This window comes from Macaca nemestrina, unplaced genomic scaffold, assembly GCF_043159975.1.
Source record: "Macaca nemestrina isolate mMacNem1 unplaced genomic scaffold, mMacNem.hap1 Scaffold_67, whole genome shotgun sequence".
In the NCBI taxonomy this organism is placed as follows: Eukaryota; Metazoa; Chordata; class Mammalia; order Primates; family Cercopithecidae; genus Macaca; species Macaca nemestrina.
This window is the reverse complement of record NW_027257834.1, coordinates 162,832-179,062: the sequence shown is the minus strand read 5'-3', so window position 1 is coordinate 179,062 and position 16,231 is coordinate 162,832. Positions and strand designations below refer to the sequence as shown.

The 16,231-nt window shown below is 49.7% G+C and overlaps 1 protein-coding gene across 24 annotated transcripts in view; it reads left to right on the top strand.

Moving 5' to 3' along the window:
• LOC139361593 (disco-interacting protein 2 homolog C-like) overlaps window positions 1-16,231 on the top strand; it is a 190,779-nt gene that overhangs the window by 169,959 nt on the left and 4,589 nt on the right. For 21 of the 24 annotated variants that reach the window (XM_071090211.1, XM_071090205.1, XM_071090206.1 and 18 more), the window contains 4 exons: window positions 529-756; window positions 4,379-4,513; window positions 8,777-8,939; window positions 9,153-10,432. In XM_071090211.1, coding sequence (XP_070946312.1) covers window positions 529-756; window positions 4,379-4,513; window positions 8,777-8,939; window positions 9,153-9,495 — 869 coding nt within the window. In that variant the 3' untranslated portion in view covers window positions 9,496-10,432. Of the gene's footprint in view, window positions 1-528; window positions 757-4,378; window positions 4,514-8,776; window positions 8,940-9,152; window positions 10,433-12,682; window positions 13,007-16,231 lie in introns of those variants that run through there. The other 3 variants (XM_071090193.1, XM_071090195.1, XM_071090194.1) reach the window with 2 other exon arrangements.

Sequence of the window (16,231 nt, the reverse complement as noted above, 5' to 3'; positions counted from 1 at the left end):
GGGTATCTAACACACCGACATACAAATAAATCAGCTGTATGGGTAACTAACACACAGACGGAGAAATCAGCTGCATGAGTATCTAACACATACACCAATGTAGAAATAAATCAGAGCCCAGAAGGGCATCTCAGGAATAACAAGGGGTAAACATAGTCACACTGAGACTACTGAGAGCCGCACAGGCCCTCCGCCTCCCCTTGCCCTCTCACTTTCTGACTGACACAAGAAAACACTTGGTTTCTTCCCAAACTGCTGTGTAGAGGAAATGTGTCAGTGCATCTTTGAGATGACAGTATCAAACATCTTATAGCATGTTTGTATAAGGTGCTTTGGAAGCAAAATTCATTATGCTAAAATAAATGGTTCATTATCTGAAAAGTGGTTTAAATTCTCAAGAGTGTCTACGGCAAAAAGTCATTAAACAACTGTTCAGACTTGCGTGAAGTAAATCTGTGTTTGAGGGACTGAGATTGTGGTGCATGTTTCTGCTGCAATATATAGCAAATCGTTTTTCTTCTTACACAGATACCTCTTCTGGCTCAGAAGACGAAGGCTCAGTGCAGGGGGACTCCCAAGGCACCCCGACCTCCAGCCAGGGTTGCATCACCATGGAGCACTGGATCAGTCAGGCCATCCATGGCTCCACCACCTCCTCCACCTCCTCCACCTCCTCCACCTCCTCGTCCTCCATGCAGAGCGGGGGCAGCAGGGCTGCCCACAGGCTGGCGGAGGTCATGGCCCAGACCCACATAGGTGAGCACGCTTCACAGTGTCTTTCTGTGCCCGTTGTCTAAATGCCTTTGTGGGTGCAGGTTTTCCTCTGTTTGCATCATGGCTGTGGAATCCCTTGGTGGAAAGAGCGCAGAGCCCCTCTGGTCCCTGGGGTGCTTCGGTTGGATTGTTTCTGGAATCTCCTTTACTGCTTCTCATGCCCAGATCCCTCCCACAGCTGGAATTCCAGGGGCCTTGCTACTGGGGAATCCTGCAGCCATATCCACTTCCATCTTTTCTTCTCACTTATGCTCCTTTGTGAAACCTTTACAGTCCCAGTCAACAGGACAGGGTTTTAAAGTGTGCTCCTCCTGACCACGGGAGTCATTTATGGAAACGGGGGCTTTAACCACGGCTGCTTTACGCTGCTATCTGCCACAGGTGTTCAGATTTCTTGGGCGTGGCGCACTGTTTTGTGTAGGTTGTATGACAAGGGAGATCCTCTGTGTTAGAAAAAGAACGAAGTTAGGATCACTGCCCTGCAACGTTTGAAGATGCCGTGGAAAAGGAGTGAAGTGAGAATTACTAGAGGTAGAGCCGGCGCGTGGAGGAGCGGTGATGAGCCTTCTGTCGCTCTGCCTTTGAATGGTTCAGGACTACATGTTTTCCATCAAGTATGGGACTTGGGTTGACTAGGATTTGGTGTGTGTCTCTATTAAAGCAGTAATCGGAGACGACTGTGTACCATGTTGCCGATAACGGAGCACAAGCCACAGGCTCAGACCCTCCCGGCATCAGCTACCACAGGAAAGCCTGATCTCTGCAAAACCCTCAGTGGGAAGCAGGTGGACGTCATGTGTGATCAGATAGCCCACAGACACCCCAGAACCCCAGAATGTTCACTTCTAGATCACTGACTCCTTGACACCCAGAGGCGTTTGGGATTGACTTGGGTCCCAGCCCCTTCGGTGCCCACTGACACTGAAAGCGTCAGCTGTTTTCTGTCTGGAACAGGAGTTTGCTGTCAGGAGAGCTGGTCTGTCTCACTTTTCCCAATAACTGCTGCTGGGATCTTGAAGTCCCTTCTCCTGCTTTAGGCTTTGAGTGAGGGGAAAAAAATTGAAAAAAATAATTTTTCTCTCTCAACTGTTGTCGGTATAAAGGAGAAAACAGAAATACTCTTTAAAAAGTTTGCAAAGTAGTACTCAAATGCAAAGCAGTATTACACTTCAGTTTGACACAGTTTCAGGAACATGTACACTCATTTATGTGAATTAATAACCTATACTTGAAATTACAGTAGGTTGAACATTGAACAGAAATGTGTGACTTCTACATATTTTTCCATATTAAAATTCCATGTGTATATTGGATCCCAGGATAGTGGTCGAGGCTCTGCCAGACCTGAACGGGGAGGCCAGACAGCACCTCTGCCACTTGGTGGAAGCATTTGTATCCTCGGAGTTTATTCAATTTTAAGGAAATGCACAGAATCTTACCTGGAAAACACATATTTTTGAACAAATGAAGCACTGCACTTGGGCCTCCCTTTGTGGGTTCACCCTTGCAATACTGGAGGAAGTTTTAGTACAAAGACTTAATTTATCCAAACTGGGAGGGGCTCCTAACTCATGTACATCAGGGCTCAGTGTGACCCAAATGTAACTCTCAGGTGATCACGTTCCGGTAATTTCTAATTGGGCACAAAGGTAATCCTCGTAGACTATCTGGACATTTTCTATAAGTTTGGGATTTTTTTGGAAAAGCCATGGCAAAATAATGAAACTTGAAGAGGAGAAATATTTTGTGTGGCAAAACAAGAGAAGTAAAAAGTCAGATGTGCATGTGACCTTCTGAGATAATCAGAAGCCTGTGAATGAGAACTCAGCGTGTGTGATCGTGTGTGCGCATGCGTGTGAGAGTTCTAAGGAGTCCAGGCACAACATAGTCACACTGGCCACCCCGTCCAAGGGATGGAAGGAGAGGCCACAGAGGCTGCTTTCATGGGAGGGGAGAAAAGCCCAGGGCTGCAGACTCCAGGTCACCCAGTCTCACAGAGCTGGCCGCGCTTCTACTTGTTGTTGAAGCCAAATCTCAAGTCCTTTGTGGATTTTTTTCCACCAATTTATGCCAGCAGTTAAGTAGGAACATCTCACATATATCTTCACAGTCAAGCCAGTTTGGCATAAGATAGGAAATCGCATTCTAGTTTTCTTTTTCTACTGCTTTACCCGCTGTCCATCTAGAAGCTGTCTGCAGCGCTTTCACACCTCGGAGCTGAGAGGAGGCCTCCGAGACGCTACCATCCAAGTCCGCTGAGGATTGAGGGTTGGTTCTGCAGGAAGTCGGGTGGCCTGCCTCCAGGTGGAAAGTCGTGGCACTGACGGACGGTGTGGCGGACCCTCCCCTTAGTGAGAGCCGATCATTCTTCTCTTCTCAGTCACGGGTTCCAAGTGAGTGGCGTTGCCAAATCGACTTGTGACACCAGACTGACACCCTCAGGAGGGGCTGACGCGGTGCCCAGGCGGCTCAGCACCCCCACTCCACCCGGTTCTCGGATCATAAAGGAGCATCGTTTCATGGCCTCTTTTGTGCCTCGATTTTGTTTGTGCTGTTTTTGTGCGTTCAGTTGATTTCGCCGTCTAAATGGCCTCCGGGCGGGTGCTGACACGGGCAGTGTGCGGTGAAGAAAGGCTTTTGAGGATGAGCACCACTTTCAGCAGCACAGAATATCACGCTTCTGTGTCTTCTGTTGCGTGGGACGGTGGTGGGTGATCCTGAAAAGCTTCTGTCAAAGCAGGATTCAGAATCCAGATCCGCACTGTGGCGCCCATCCTCAAGATTCTAGGTGTGACGGCGTCGTCAGTGGGCTGCTTGACACATCTTCCTCAACGTTTTATTCATTAACTAGCAAAGCATGCTTTTCCCCATTTAGCCGTTTACGGCTTGACTTTCTCTCCATGGGGTGCTGTAAGAGAAAGAGCTCCATGCGCTCATTGGCCTTAGGCAGTCCTTAGTACACATTAGGGTGTAAAGGTGGTTTTTTGAATGACTAGTATTGTTTGTACTAAGACAAATAATAGTAGTTCTTGATGTCTCCCCCTTTTGTAAAGAAAATCCTATGAACTGTATATGTGTTAACTCATGTAATCCACCCAACTACCCTACATGGTCATAGCCATTACTGTTCCCATTTGATGAAGAAACTGAGGCACGGAGAGCTTAAGGGACATCCCCAAATCTCCAGAAGTTTCCAGTGCTGGGTTTCCATTTCCAGGCCCTGGGCTCCAAAGCGCCAGTAAAGCCCTGGGCTGTGTCGACGGTGGCTGACAGGAAACAGGACCCTTCCATAAACACACACACGGTTCCTGGTGCCCTGCCGTCGCCGGTCTAACGTTATTCTAGTAAAAACGCCGCTGACGTGGCTCCTCTTAGGAAATTGAGGTTTCACCGAACTCTACTCCATTTTCGGCAACATGAGTTATGCTGGGGTCCCCCTTTGTGCCGGATGTTTGTGGCAGACATGGCTGAGATCGGCTTTGGCTTCTCACGGCAACCCCAGGGTGAGAGCCTGCACTCCGGTCTCTTCCTAAGTTATGGCTTGCTCAACCTGCAGAGCAAACGCCACAACCACCAGAAACACTCATGATGTGCTTCTTTACAGAAAATCATTCTGCACCTCCTGACGTAACCACGTACACCTCAGAGCACTCCATACAGATGGAGCGACCACAGGGTTCCACGGGGTCCCGGACAGCGCCCGAGTATGGCAACGCCGAGCTCATGGAGACCAGCGGTGGTACGTCCCAAAGCAGAGATGTGTTTTTTTCTGGTAAACGGTTTGTGCTGATGTCCCGTTCCGTGCCCGTGACTAGGTGTGTTTCTTCCTGGGGTGCAATCTGCTGCCATTTTATCTGCTGAATAACTAACAGTGGTTCAGCAACTGAGAAATTCTTGTACAGGTGTTAAGACCATGAACAGTCACTTAGAAGAGCAAGATGAAGTTAAATGTACAACAGAATTACTGCCAGATGGGCCGATATGTTGCTTTAGACTTAGGAGGAAAAAGGGTCTTTTTATCCATGTTGGACAGAGATGTCAGCGACTTGGTAAAAGGCTCTGGCAGGGGGCTTCTCCTTCCTTCCTTGTGGCCTGGTCTTGGTATGTTCTGATTACAGCGGCCGTTTGTATCACCTAGCCCCTATTCTATTTAAGTCTCAGTCCTTCCTGGGGTCATAAAAGTCAGTGCAGAGCCTAGCAGTGAATGAAATACAATGCCCCTGTGTGAAGCCCCATGGAGCAGTTTTGGCATAGCATCATCTTGCAGTGCATGGGACTCACAGGTGGACAGGGAGGCCTATCCCAGCCCCAACAAGTAGACAGGGAGGACTATCAGAGCCCCGACACTCACAGTGGACAGGGAGGTGTACGCCCTGGGCTTAGATAATGGTGCGCCAGGGTAGCCTTCCACCCTTTAGCACAGAGCTTGGTGTTCCAAAGGCCACGAGAAGTTTCAGACCCTGGACCCCGGACATGTTCCAAGACTCTTACGTTATGTCAGATATGGAAGTCCTGCCTCAGCTTCTCCCAACACTCAGCTTCTCAGAACACTGAGCTTCTCCCAACACTCAACTTCTCTGCCAACATAGAAGAAGCATCTCGATTCTGCTTTTCTTTAAAAAAGCAATGTATTGCTATACGTACATGTTTTATACTTAACTGCATGTCTTAGAGTATAAACTTTGACATATAAAAATCTCCATAGTGGTTATCTGTGGGGCACAGGATTGGCGCAGAAACAGGCACTTTCCCTTTGAACTGTGGTGTTTGCCTTGTTCATACTAAGAATGTGCTCGCGTTGGTTGTACTCTTTGCTTCTAAGTTTCTATAAAAAGAGAGCAGTAGACTGATGCATTCAGTGTCCTGGGAATAGAGGCTGTCCTCTGGGTCTGAGTGCTGCCAAGCCCCACCACTCCCTTGGGCGGTGAAGTCAACATTTCCGTGCCCGAGTCTTCTCATCTCAAATTGGGGAATAATAACCATAGGCTTGTGGTGAGTTTTGAGTCCCTATGCATGACTCAGAACCATTTGGCACATGGAGGGTAGCACTAGGGCATTGGTTTGCCATCTGTAGGGGGAGGCATCAGCACCACCAGGTCAGAAGTTAAGGGGTGACCCTGGACACCACGTCTGTGGCGAGGTGGGGCTGTGAGGCTGCCTGTGTGTCAGGAGCACCGTGCTTCTGTGCCCAGCTGTGTGTGCCGGGAGCACCACGCTTCTGTGCCGGCCTGTGTGTGTGTTGGGAGCACCACGCTTCTGTGCCGGCCCGTGTGTGTGTTGGGAGCACCACGCTTCTGTGCCTGGCTGTGTGTCAGAAGTGCTGCACTTCTGTGCCTGCCTGGGTGTGTGTGTGGGAGGGCGGGGAACACCACGCTTCTGTGCCTGCCTGTGCCTGTGTTCTGTGCCTGCCTGTGTTGTGTGCCTGTGTTGTGTGCCTGCCTGTGTTGTGTGCCTGTGTTGTGTGCCTGCCTGTGTTCTGTGCCTGCCTGAACACCACGCTTCTGTGTGCGCCCTTGCACTCCAGCCTGGGCAACAGAGTGAAACCGTGTCTCAGATAAAAAGGGGGGGATTTTGTAATGGAGATAACAAAACATACGTGATTGGGCCCTAAGATGACTTTTCCTCCCAGCCTCTTGCCCGGCAGGTCAGTGTTCTGAATCTTGGCTAGCCCAGAGTTTTGCTGTCATGTGGCTTTTTATTTTTCTTTTTCTTTTTTTCTTTTTTCTTTTTTCTTTTTTTAAATTTATTTATTATTATTATACTTTAAGTTCTAGGGTACATGTGCATAACGTGCAGGTTTGTTACATATGTATACTTGTGCCATGTTGGTGTGCTGCACCCATCAACTCATCATTTACATCAGGTATAACTCCCAATGCAATCCCTCCCCCCTCCCCCCTCCCCATGATAGGCCCCGGTGTGTGATGTTCCCCTTCCTGAGTCCAAGTGATCTTATTGTTCAGTTCCCACCTATGAGTGAGAACATGTGGTGTTTCGTTTTCTGTTCTTGTGATAGTTTGCTAAGAATGATGGTTTCCAGCTGCATCCATGTCCCTACAAAGGATGCAAACTCATCCTTTTTGATGGCTGCATAGTATTCCATGGTGTATATGTGCCACATTTTCTTAATCCAATCTGTCACTGATGGACATTTGGGTTGATTCCAAGTCTTTGCTATTGTGAATAGTGCTGCAATAAACATACGTGTGCATGTGTCTTTATAGCAGCATAATTTATAATCCTTTGGGTATATACCCAGTAATGGGATGGCTGGGTCATATGGTACATCTTCATGTGGCTTTTTAAAACAAAACTAAGTATACTTTAAATTTTCATCACTAAGATAGTGTATTCGGCCTCTTGTAACAAAGTACCACACAGTGGGTGATTTAAACAACAGACACTTGTCTCAGTTCTGGAGGGTGAAGTCGGAGACCCCGAGGTATCATAGGGCTGGGCCTCTGGAGGTGCTGAGGGAACCTGTCCCAGGACTCAACCCGGCCTCGGGTGCTCAGCGATCCTGGATGGGGTACCTGTCACTCCAGTCCCTGCCTCCATCATCATGTGAGCTTCTCGCAGTGTCTGGGCCTCTCTCTCCTCTTTCAAGGACCGAGTCATTGGATTTAGGGTCCATTCTAACCCAGTATGACCTCATCTTAACCTGATCATAAGATGGCCCTGGCTTAAGGTGGTTCAACTTGCGATTTTCACCTTTACAATGGGTTTATCAGGTTGTAACCCCATTGTAAGTCCAGGGGTATCTGTCTCTGCACAGGCCCTGCTTCCAAATAAGGTCACAGATACGAGGGGTGATCTTTTGCAGGGACACGACTGAACCCACAGCAGATACTGAAGCTCACAGTTCCTGACTCCCACATCGATCTTTGTAGAGGACTGTTAGGGTGAGGGAATGGTGGCAGGACCACTGACAACACTGTGTTTTCATTTTGGAGTTTTAGTTTTTTTTGAGGTCTCTGGGAAGTAAAGGCCAGGAGAATAATGTAAAGCCCAGTGATTTGAGCTCACGCTATCTAGGTGGTTCTGTGTGGGTTTTCTTACTTGGGCAGACTTTTCTATCTGATTAGCTCTATCCTTTTTGATTCTTACATCTAGAATAGTTCTGTATCAGGAGTCTTTTATGCTTTTTTCAGTACACCAGTTAATTCATTCAAATGAGATCTCCTCTTGCGAATTTTAACTTTTATGTTGCCTCATTTATGTCTTCAGCTTCATTATAAACCATAATATTTTAAAGTTAAACAGCAAGCTTAGGTCCAGCTTTTAAGTGTAAAGTGCATTAAAGATTTACATATGGAAAATTACAGAAACAAATGTGATGTGTACCTAAATTGCGGTGACTCCCTTAGATAACCATTGAGGAATTGTTAGTTTTCAGGAATATAATCCATGATCTTAGATTTTAACTTATTTGTTCACAAATTCAGTCAGCAGATATTTATTGCTAGACATTTTCCAGGGCTGGGATGCAGCAGTGAGCAAAACAAACTGGAGAGTTGGGTCTGAGGGAGGAGGTCGCACAGGTAGTCAGAGATGTGTGCGATGGGGTGGGCACGCTGGGTGGGGAGTGTTTTCTGAGGGGATGAGAAGTCTCAAATTTGAACCAAACTCTGGAGATGCGGAGGGAGAGGGCCGTGCGGAGGTCTGCCGGAGGAACGTCCTGAGTAGCAGCGAGAACCAGCACAGAAGCCTCAAAGCGGGGGCAAGCTGGGGTGTCCGGCAGAGGAGGTGGGGCGGACCCCAGAGTGGTGCACATGTGCACAGTGGTCTTCTGAAACCTGCCTTCTGTGGACCCCCTTCTCCTGACCCACAGTTCATTCTACAGCTTGCCTGCCACCCAAATAATTTTCCTGAGAACTTGGCAGCCAGAATGGCACAGCATCAATCTTATTTTAGATTCTTATATATAAAATTGGGCATACGCCCAGACAGCCTGCGTCTGAATTGAGGCGGAACAGTCAGGATTTCCATCATTTCTGTTCAGTGGTTTTGTCTGCATTGTTGGAGTGGATGCACCCCCTTCCAGACATTTGCGGAACTGGAAGAGCAGACCATGCAGTGAGCAGGAGCTGGGAGGACAGAGAGAGCCGGTGTGTGCAGGACCTGCAAAGAGAGGTCAGGAGAGGAGCTGCCTTCGTAGTTTTCAGGTATTCTTGAGATTCCCTGAGAACGTAGAGGCGGAAGCAGTAGACTCGCCAGCAGCCGTTCATAAACAGAACGAGCACCCCCTAATGCGGCCACGTGGGTGGCCGGCACTGTTCCCAGGGGTGCCCAGCCTGCCGCGTGTGTGCTGACTGCACAACTGTGGTTGTGATGGCTTGTCTGCCCCTGCATATTCAAGTTAAAAACTGTCGTTGCAGGCCCACGGATGACAGTAACCAGCCCCCGGGCTGGGGCGTCCTCTCCATGCATGGGCTGACCTATGGAGTCATTCGTTTGGACTCCGAAGAGAAGCTCTCCGTGCTCACCATGCAGGATGTCAGCCTCGTGATGCCTGGAGGTGAGTGTGCGTTGCGAGCCGCACAGATTAACCGGTTATTAAATGCTTTTCTAACACACATCACCAAAGCCCACATTCCCGTGTTCCCACGTTCCCACGTTCCCACGTTCCCACGTTCCCACGTTCCTACGTTCCTACGTTCCTACGTTCCTACGTTCCTGTGGTGCGTCCTCTGGCTGCGAGCCTCACTCCCAGTCTTCTGAAGCCCTTGTCAGGCTTCAGACATTTGAGGCAGCGTTCCCTCTCCTGGGAAATGATCAAAAAGATGGGGAAGAGCAGCTTTGCACAGTGGGGCCTCAGGCTTCTCTTCCCTGGAAGGTTTCTGGGCCAGTGCAGTGTCCACACTGGTGCTTGGGCAGCTTCGCTTCTCTGCCCCAGAGGACGTGCCCGTCCATCACCTTAAGGCACCAGTCAGAGTGGGAACAGCCAAGCTTGACTGCCCCCATGGCAGATGCGTGTGAAAACCTAGGAATGTGAGTCTGTGTGACCATGAAGCCTCTTTTCAGCAGTAGAGCCCTTTTTCCAAGTCTCAGAAGCCTTTTCCACAGATGCGTGAGGAAGCACCCAGCTGCAGGGCCCAGCGTGCCTCCCACCAGCCCCACATGGAGTGCCCAGGCACCTCCCAGGAGCCACTTTACCATTCTCAGGGTGCACACACCTGGCGCTCAACTCATGGGGTCACAGGCAGCATCAGCTCCTGGCTCTCTGGCCCCTGAAAGGGAACCTGGCTCTTTTCTCAGCTGGGGACCCCAGAGCCTGTGTCTCCTGCTGAGCCCTCCAGGCATGGGGTGTGGGCTCAACCCAGCAGGGTAGCCATGCCCGTGCGAGCAGTGCTGCCACCATCAGCAGCGGGTGCAGGACGCCAGGTCAGGTGGGTCTCAGCCGGGACCCCCTCCCCGTGGAGTCTCACACAGGCAGACCCCTCATGCCCCTTCATGGTGAGCTGCACTGGGGCCAGGCGCTCCAGAAACTCTTGCCTTTCTGTTCGCCTGGTTTGGCATAAAAGAAATGAAGGCAGCCCTGGGCTTCCCTCTGCCTCACTAACCCGATTCCCTGTGGACGCCCTCCAACATCCCCGCGGCTCTGCCTCTGCTTCCAGCCCTCCAGCCCCTATGTCCAGCCCACTCCCTGCCCCCTGGCTCCCTTTCTTTAATATTTAGTTTTCAAATAAATGGAGCTTCATGGTAAAATCTTCAAAAAGTTCTGAAGGACACAATGGAAACGCTCCTTTGTGACTGTGAGAGCAACCGCGAGCTTCCCATGCTCCCCGTCAGAGGCACCTGGGGCTGTGGGACAGAAGCGTGCGCCCTCCACCCTGTGTGTAATTTTCTGCCCTGGGTTTGGGGATTTTCTCACATCATGATAGATGTGAGAAACTGACAGAAACATGACAGATGTGATAGACTGCCTACACACGCATATTTTATATCTTGGGGTCCTTTGTCAGCATGTAACGAGCTCCGTGCTATTCTCGAGGTGGCACAGTGCTACGTTGTGGGAGCACTAAGGTTATTTGAGCCAGCCCTGTTTGGTGATTTTCCCTCTTTTGCTGCTGCTGTGCGTGACCCCTTCGTGGCAAATGGAAACAGTTCTTGAAGTGGGAGTTCTGTTTCAAAGAGAACTACCGATGTAGCTTTTACGATGATTGTCTTTTTGAAGCCTGTGAGGCTATACACCCTGCTGAGCGGTAAACAGCAGCACTTCTTTCTCCACTCCCTTATCTGCCCTATTAGCTGACTTTTATTTTTGTCAATATGATGGGTGAAGAATCTTTCAGTGTAATTTTAATGTGAATTTGTCTTCCTGTGAGTTTAGCTTATGTGTCCGCTGTTGCACTATTTAGGCACCTGTACTCCAGCCCAGCGGGTGCTGGCTGTTTCAGGCTCTTTCTAAACAGTTCAGCTGTCACTAATGCACACTCCACCCCTCTGAAGCGTGAGGCTCTTGGCTCGCTAATCAGATCTGTAGCTTGCCGTTGGGGGGGATATAGGACGTTGTTGTTCAAAGCATCAAAGTGCTGGTGGCACAGATCATTGAGAACTGATCAGCACTGAACCATGTGCGAAGTGCTCCAGGGGTGTTCTCGGAAGGACTCACCTTGCACGGGGCATGAAATCGAAGGTTCAGATTCCCCTAAGACATTAGAGGCTTGATTTGCAGAGTTCAAGTTGCACCACAGTGCTGATGTCCATGTGGCAGGTGGCCCTGAGGTTGGTTCTGAGGGTCCTCCCCAAATCTCAATGGCAGATGTTACACCCCTAAGTACAACTTGCACACTAACGTTAGAGCAGTTGAAATATTTATTGATGTTTCAGCTCTGAAATTGGACATATTGCTGCAACAGGAAAAATCAAGGTCAAGGGCTCAGTCCCCTGAGCCTGCCCCCGCTTCGCCAATGGCAAGTTTCAGGTCTCGCTTGCTTCTGGATGACCACCTACAAATCGGGGTTGCCATGTCCTTCTACTTAAGGTCAATAACGCGCCAGACTGGCTCACGGTACCTAGGGCAACACCTTGACCTACCCTCACCAGTTCGTTATGAAGGACCTGTGAACAGCCAGATGAAGAGGTGCATTGCTCCAGGCCTGGTGGGTGGGGGCGGGTTCCAAGTGCAAGGGCTTCTGGCCCTGGGGAGTGGGAATGCTGCCCTCCCAGAATGTCAAGGTTTTCCCCAACCTGAAAGCTCTCCAACCCCACCATTTAGGGTTTTCTAGAGGTGTCACTGTAGACATGGTTGATGACATCTTTGGCTATTGGGGATTGACTCATCTCCAGCCCTCTCCCTCCAGGTCAGAGGTTGGGTTGGAGACTGACAGCTCCAGCCCTCTAGTCCTGCCTTGGTCTTTCTGAACCCGAGAACCACCCTGAAACTGCCTAGGGGGCCCCAGCTCCCAGGCCTGTCCCGACTACACAAAGGCACTCTGACCACTCGCAAGATTCCAAGGGTCTTAGATGCTCTGTGCCCAGAACCAGCTGAAGACCAAATAGCTACGTCTCCTTGGATGGCACAATCACAAGCTCTCATCAGCTGACGGTCCGGGGCAGGTGTGCTGAGAGAGCTTTGCTATGGCCCTGTTGCTGGGAATCTCTGTTTTCAAGCCTTGCTGGGCAACAGACGCTCTCTGGTCATTCCCCAAGCTGATTGAATTTCCAGTCTTTTCCGTTTGATTCCACTGTTCTGGCCCAGTTCTTCTGAAGCCTCTTTCAACATCGTTGCCTCACCTGGGCGCTGAGATCCTGTGACCCTCACCCAGCAGGAGATACGGATGCCAGGATCCGGCTACCCTACTTCCAGTTGGATTGTGAAGAAGCCGGCTATAAGCCTTCCCTTCCTAGGTCTCTGTAATGCCAGAAATGGGATGTTTTAGAGTTCATTATTATTTCATTTTAGGTCGATACGAGCGACATACAAATTTGAGTTGGGCAGTTCACTGGCCAGGCACCTGACTCTTCTGGATAAGAAACAGGCCCCACACTGCCAGGACACAGAAGGGCAGCCCCTCTCCCCACAAGGTCGTGACAGAAAACCCCAGCTCCCGCAAATGCAGGAATTCTACAGATTTTCACTTAGAAGAAAATGCCACCCAGGAGTACCCACCCCGATTAATTTTCTCAAAATTAATTCTTCTGAGCAGAGGCTCAGAAGAAAAGTCAGGACACAGGACGCCAGCCAGCCCCATCTTCCCAAAGTCACTTGCCCCGGGGTCACCCACCTGCAATCAAACTGTTAGACATGCCTTTTATTCGCAGCTATTACCAGAGCAAATATTCCTGGAGAAGCACGCATTCGAGTAGGGTGCCTCTTTCCCGAGGTCCTGGAGAGCGAGGCTTCCGCAAGTGACTGGCCAGGGACCCTGGAAACTTCACGGTTGGCGAGCTGGAGGGTAGAGGGGGCAGAACCCTAATGGTGGGTGAGTTGAAAATGGAAGAGCGTTCTTCACCTCAGTCTCCTGGGGTCTTTCCCTTCAGGAACTGAAGAGGTGAGGAGGGCTGTGCAGTCTCAGACAGGTGCTACCTGGGCTTCGAAAGCCGACGCATCTGTCCCCAGAGCTGGGCAGCCGCCAGCCCAACCCACCCTGTAATAACAAGTCCTTTGTCCCCACCTAGAGCCAGTCCGGGGGTCGGGTGCACACTGTACTTGACCAACCCATGCCATACAGGCAGTGCTGATGTCACTTTCCTACTTCAACGGCCCCCCCCTCCAAAGTATACCTTCGGGACATTGGAAAAAAGACACCCCTTAATGTAGCCCCAAGGCCTCTGCTCTCCATGAACCTCCTGAGGGCGACTGCAGCATGGCGAGCAGGGAGCCCCGGGCTTCTTGATAAAAGTGTAAAATGAAGCTCTGTCTGAAAGGACACCCATCTGTTAGATTTGGAAAACATCTAAAGGCCGTTTGCTTTTCACAATGAGTAGACTCTTAGGAATGTATTCCAAGGAAAGGCAGAAGATATGGAGAAACAAATTCAACAAGAATATTCTTTGGAGTAATAGCAAGGGAGGGAGGGATGGAGAGAGAAGTAGAGAGGAAAAGGGAGGGATGGAGAGAGAAGTAGAGAGGAAAAGGCGAACAGAGGAACCGGGAGACGGGACAGACACAGACAAGAGAAAGAGAAACAGAATGACAGAGGCAGAGCAGCTAGCTCGTTTTCAACTTGACCTCCTGGAAGAATCTAGCAGGATCATAGAATCCTCAGCACATCCTTGTACTAGGACAGCCAAGTTTCAAGCCAAAGTTTCCCAAACTACAAGGTAACAAATACTAAGACTGGAGAAGCTGTGCACGTTCTTTTCCAGCTCCTTTTGGCAGCATCAGCAGAATGGGGCAGGTTGCTGCGTTCATTCTAAAAATCAAAACTGCAAGAGGACTCAGCTGCGGAGATGGGGGTGGGAGGGCAGATGTTCTCTTGCTCACGGAGCTCACACCCCGGAGACGGCCAGCACCTAACGCTGCCTCCACAGGTTCCATGGAGGACACGGGAGAGTCTACGGCCATGTGAAGAGCAGATTCACATTTCTGTGGCTCCCTCCGGGGGGAGCTAAGAGCTGTATCCCAGGAGTCCTCCTCGCTCCCGTTGATCCTGCTGCCCTAGCCGTTAGCATCTCTGCCAATCTTCATGAAAGAGCCTGTTGCACCGCAGTCCAGCAGGGCCACAACATTCAAAATGAAAATTGTAATGATCACTCTTCTGACTGCAAAATCCCAAGTCAGAGAACTTCTCTCACTAAAGAAGCCGGGCGGGGCGGGGGGAGCTGGACAGAGAAGCCGCCCTGGCTGTGGGGTGCTAAAAACTGTGACACCGCCTGGCACCAGCGATGAGGGACTCACGCTCGAACCCAGAGGGAAGAACAACAAGGGGCCACCGCGGGTCTCCCCCAAGCTTCCAGCTGTCAGGAAATCTTGTCCAATAACCCACCTTGCCATGCCACCTGCTCACCTGCATTCTGTAGAAGTAGTAATGTATCATTCACGTCCCAGCAGGCCAAGTGGGCAGGAAAATGGGGCCAAAAAGTAGAAAACCATGACCGTAGAAGGCAACGTCACGTGACTGAGCTTTCTGGGTTGTGCGTCCTTGTGATAAACACAGTCCCGAGCTGAACACCAGAATGGAAACGAACCTTCCTCCGTGCTGAAGTCGGAAGAGATGTGCTTGGCTATCTGCAGTGCCTGCCTGTTTGGGCGGTGATTACTGCAGGTCACACGTGCTGTACAGGAGGAGGGCAGGGAACTCTGGAGCCAGGCTGGCCGGGTGCAAGTCCCAGCTCCGTGGCCAGCTCTGTGATCTGGGACAATTCGCCTATGTCCTCTGCCTCTTGATTTCCTCCTCTGTAAAATGGGGGTAATAGTCGCATCTATCTGAAAGAGCTATGTGAGAATTAAACGACCTTGTCAATGTAAGGGGCTGAGAACAGTATCTGTTCTTGGTGAGCAGAAGGATGACCAGGAGGTGACCAGCAAAATACCCCTTTCGAAGCCTCAATACTATTCCGTAGTGAGCAAAGACATAGCTCCTCTACGGACGAAGCCATTAATAGTCGATCCTGGCAGGCAGAGTGCAGATTCCTTCGAATCAGAAATTTGAACTCTGGCCAACGACTGCTGTACTGATTGAGTAAATCTTAGGATTTGTTGTTAAGGGTAAAGTAGTCTACAAAAACAAACAGTCTGAAGGAGTTTGAGAGGGTGTGGACTCAGCTGCAACCCCTCCTCCCAAGGCCGTTGGTCAACATCATCTCCAGCCCTGTGGAAAGACAGAAGCAGTGAAGAAAATGTCGGACAAACATTTGGTGAGTTTGTACACTTCTCCCAGAAATCCTAAATGTTTTGCATGTTTCAGCTAATAATTCCTTAAAATGGATTATGCTGACCATTTTATAACCTACTTCACTGCTCTCCTGTCTAAATCCATCCCTTTGTGACAAATGTTTTACACTTGGCTCATTTTTGCAATTGTGTTTGCTGTCTTACCCCCATGTAAAGGATAAACGTGCATGCTTATGTTGATTTGACTGAGACAGCTCATGCTAAATCTGTCTCTGTTCCTTGAATGTTGACTTGTGATGGTGTCATTTAAGTCTCTTACTTTTTCCCCTTGAGTCAGCAAAATATTCCATGTTACTTTGAGCAAAACTTGCTCACTAGTGTTATGGAGGGTATAAAAACAAATGGAATAAGTTTCCTGCCTTCAGGAGGATTGAAATCTCAAAGTCGGGTATGACAGCAAGGATGGGAGTCAGCTCAGTTTGCAGCTTTTAAAACATGTTGGAATCTTTCCTCTGCCACTTTTGATGGTGAGACCCTGAACCAATCACTTCCACAAGCATCAGGCTCTCCATCTATGACATGGAAGTAAAAAGAGCAATCTTGACAAAATTGTGATGACTACAGACGTGTACCTAACCTCTTATTTACCGCCTCCTGATAGAAGATATTGTAACT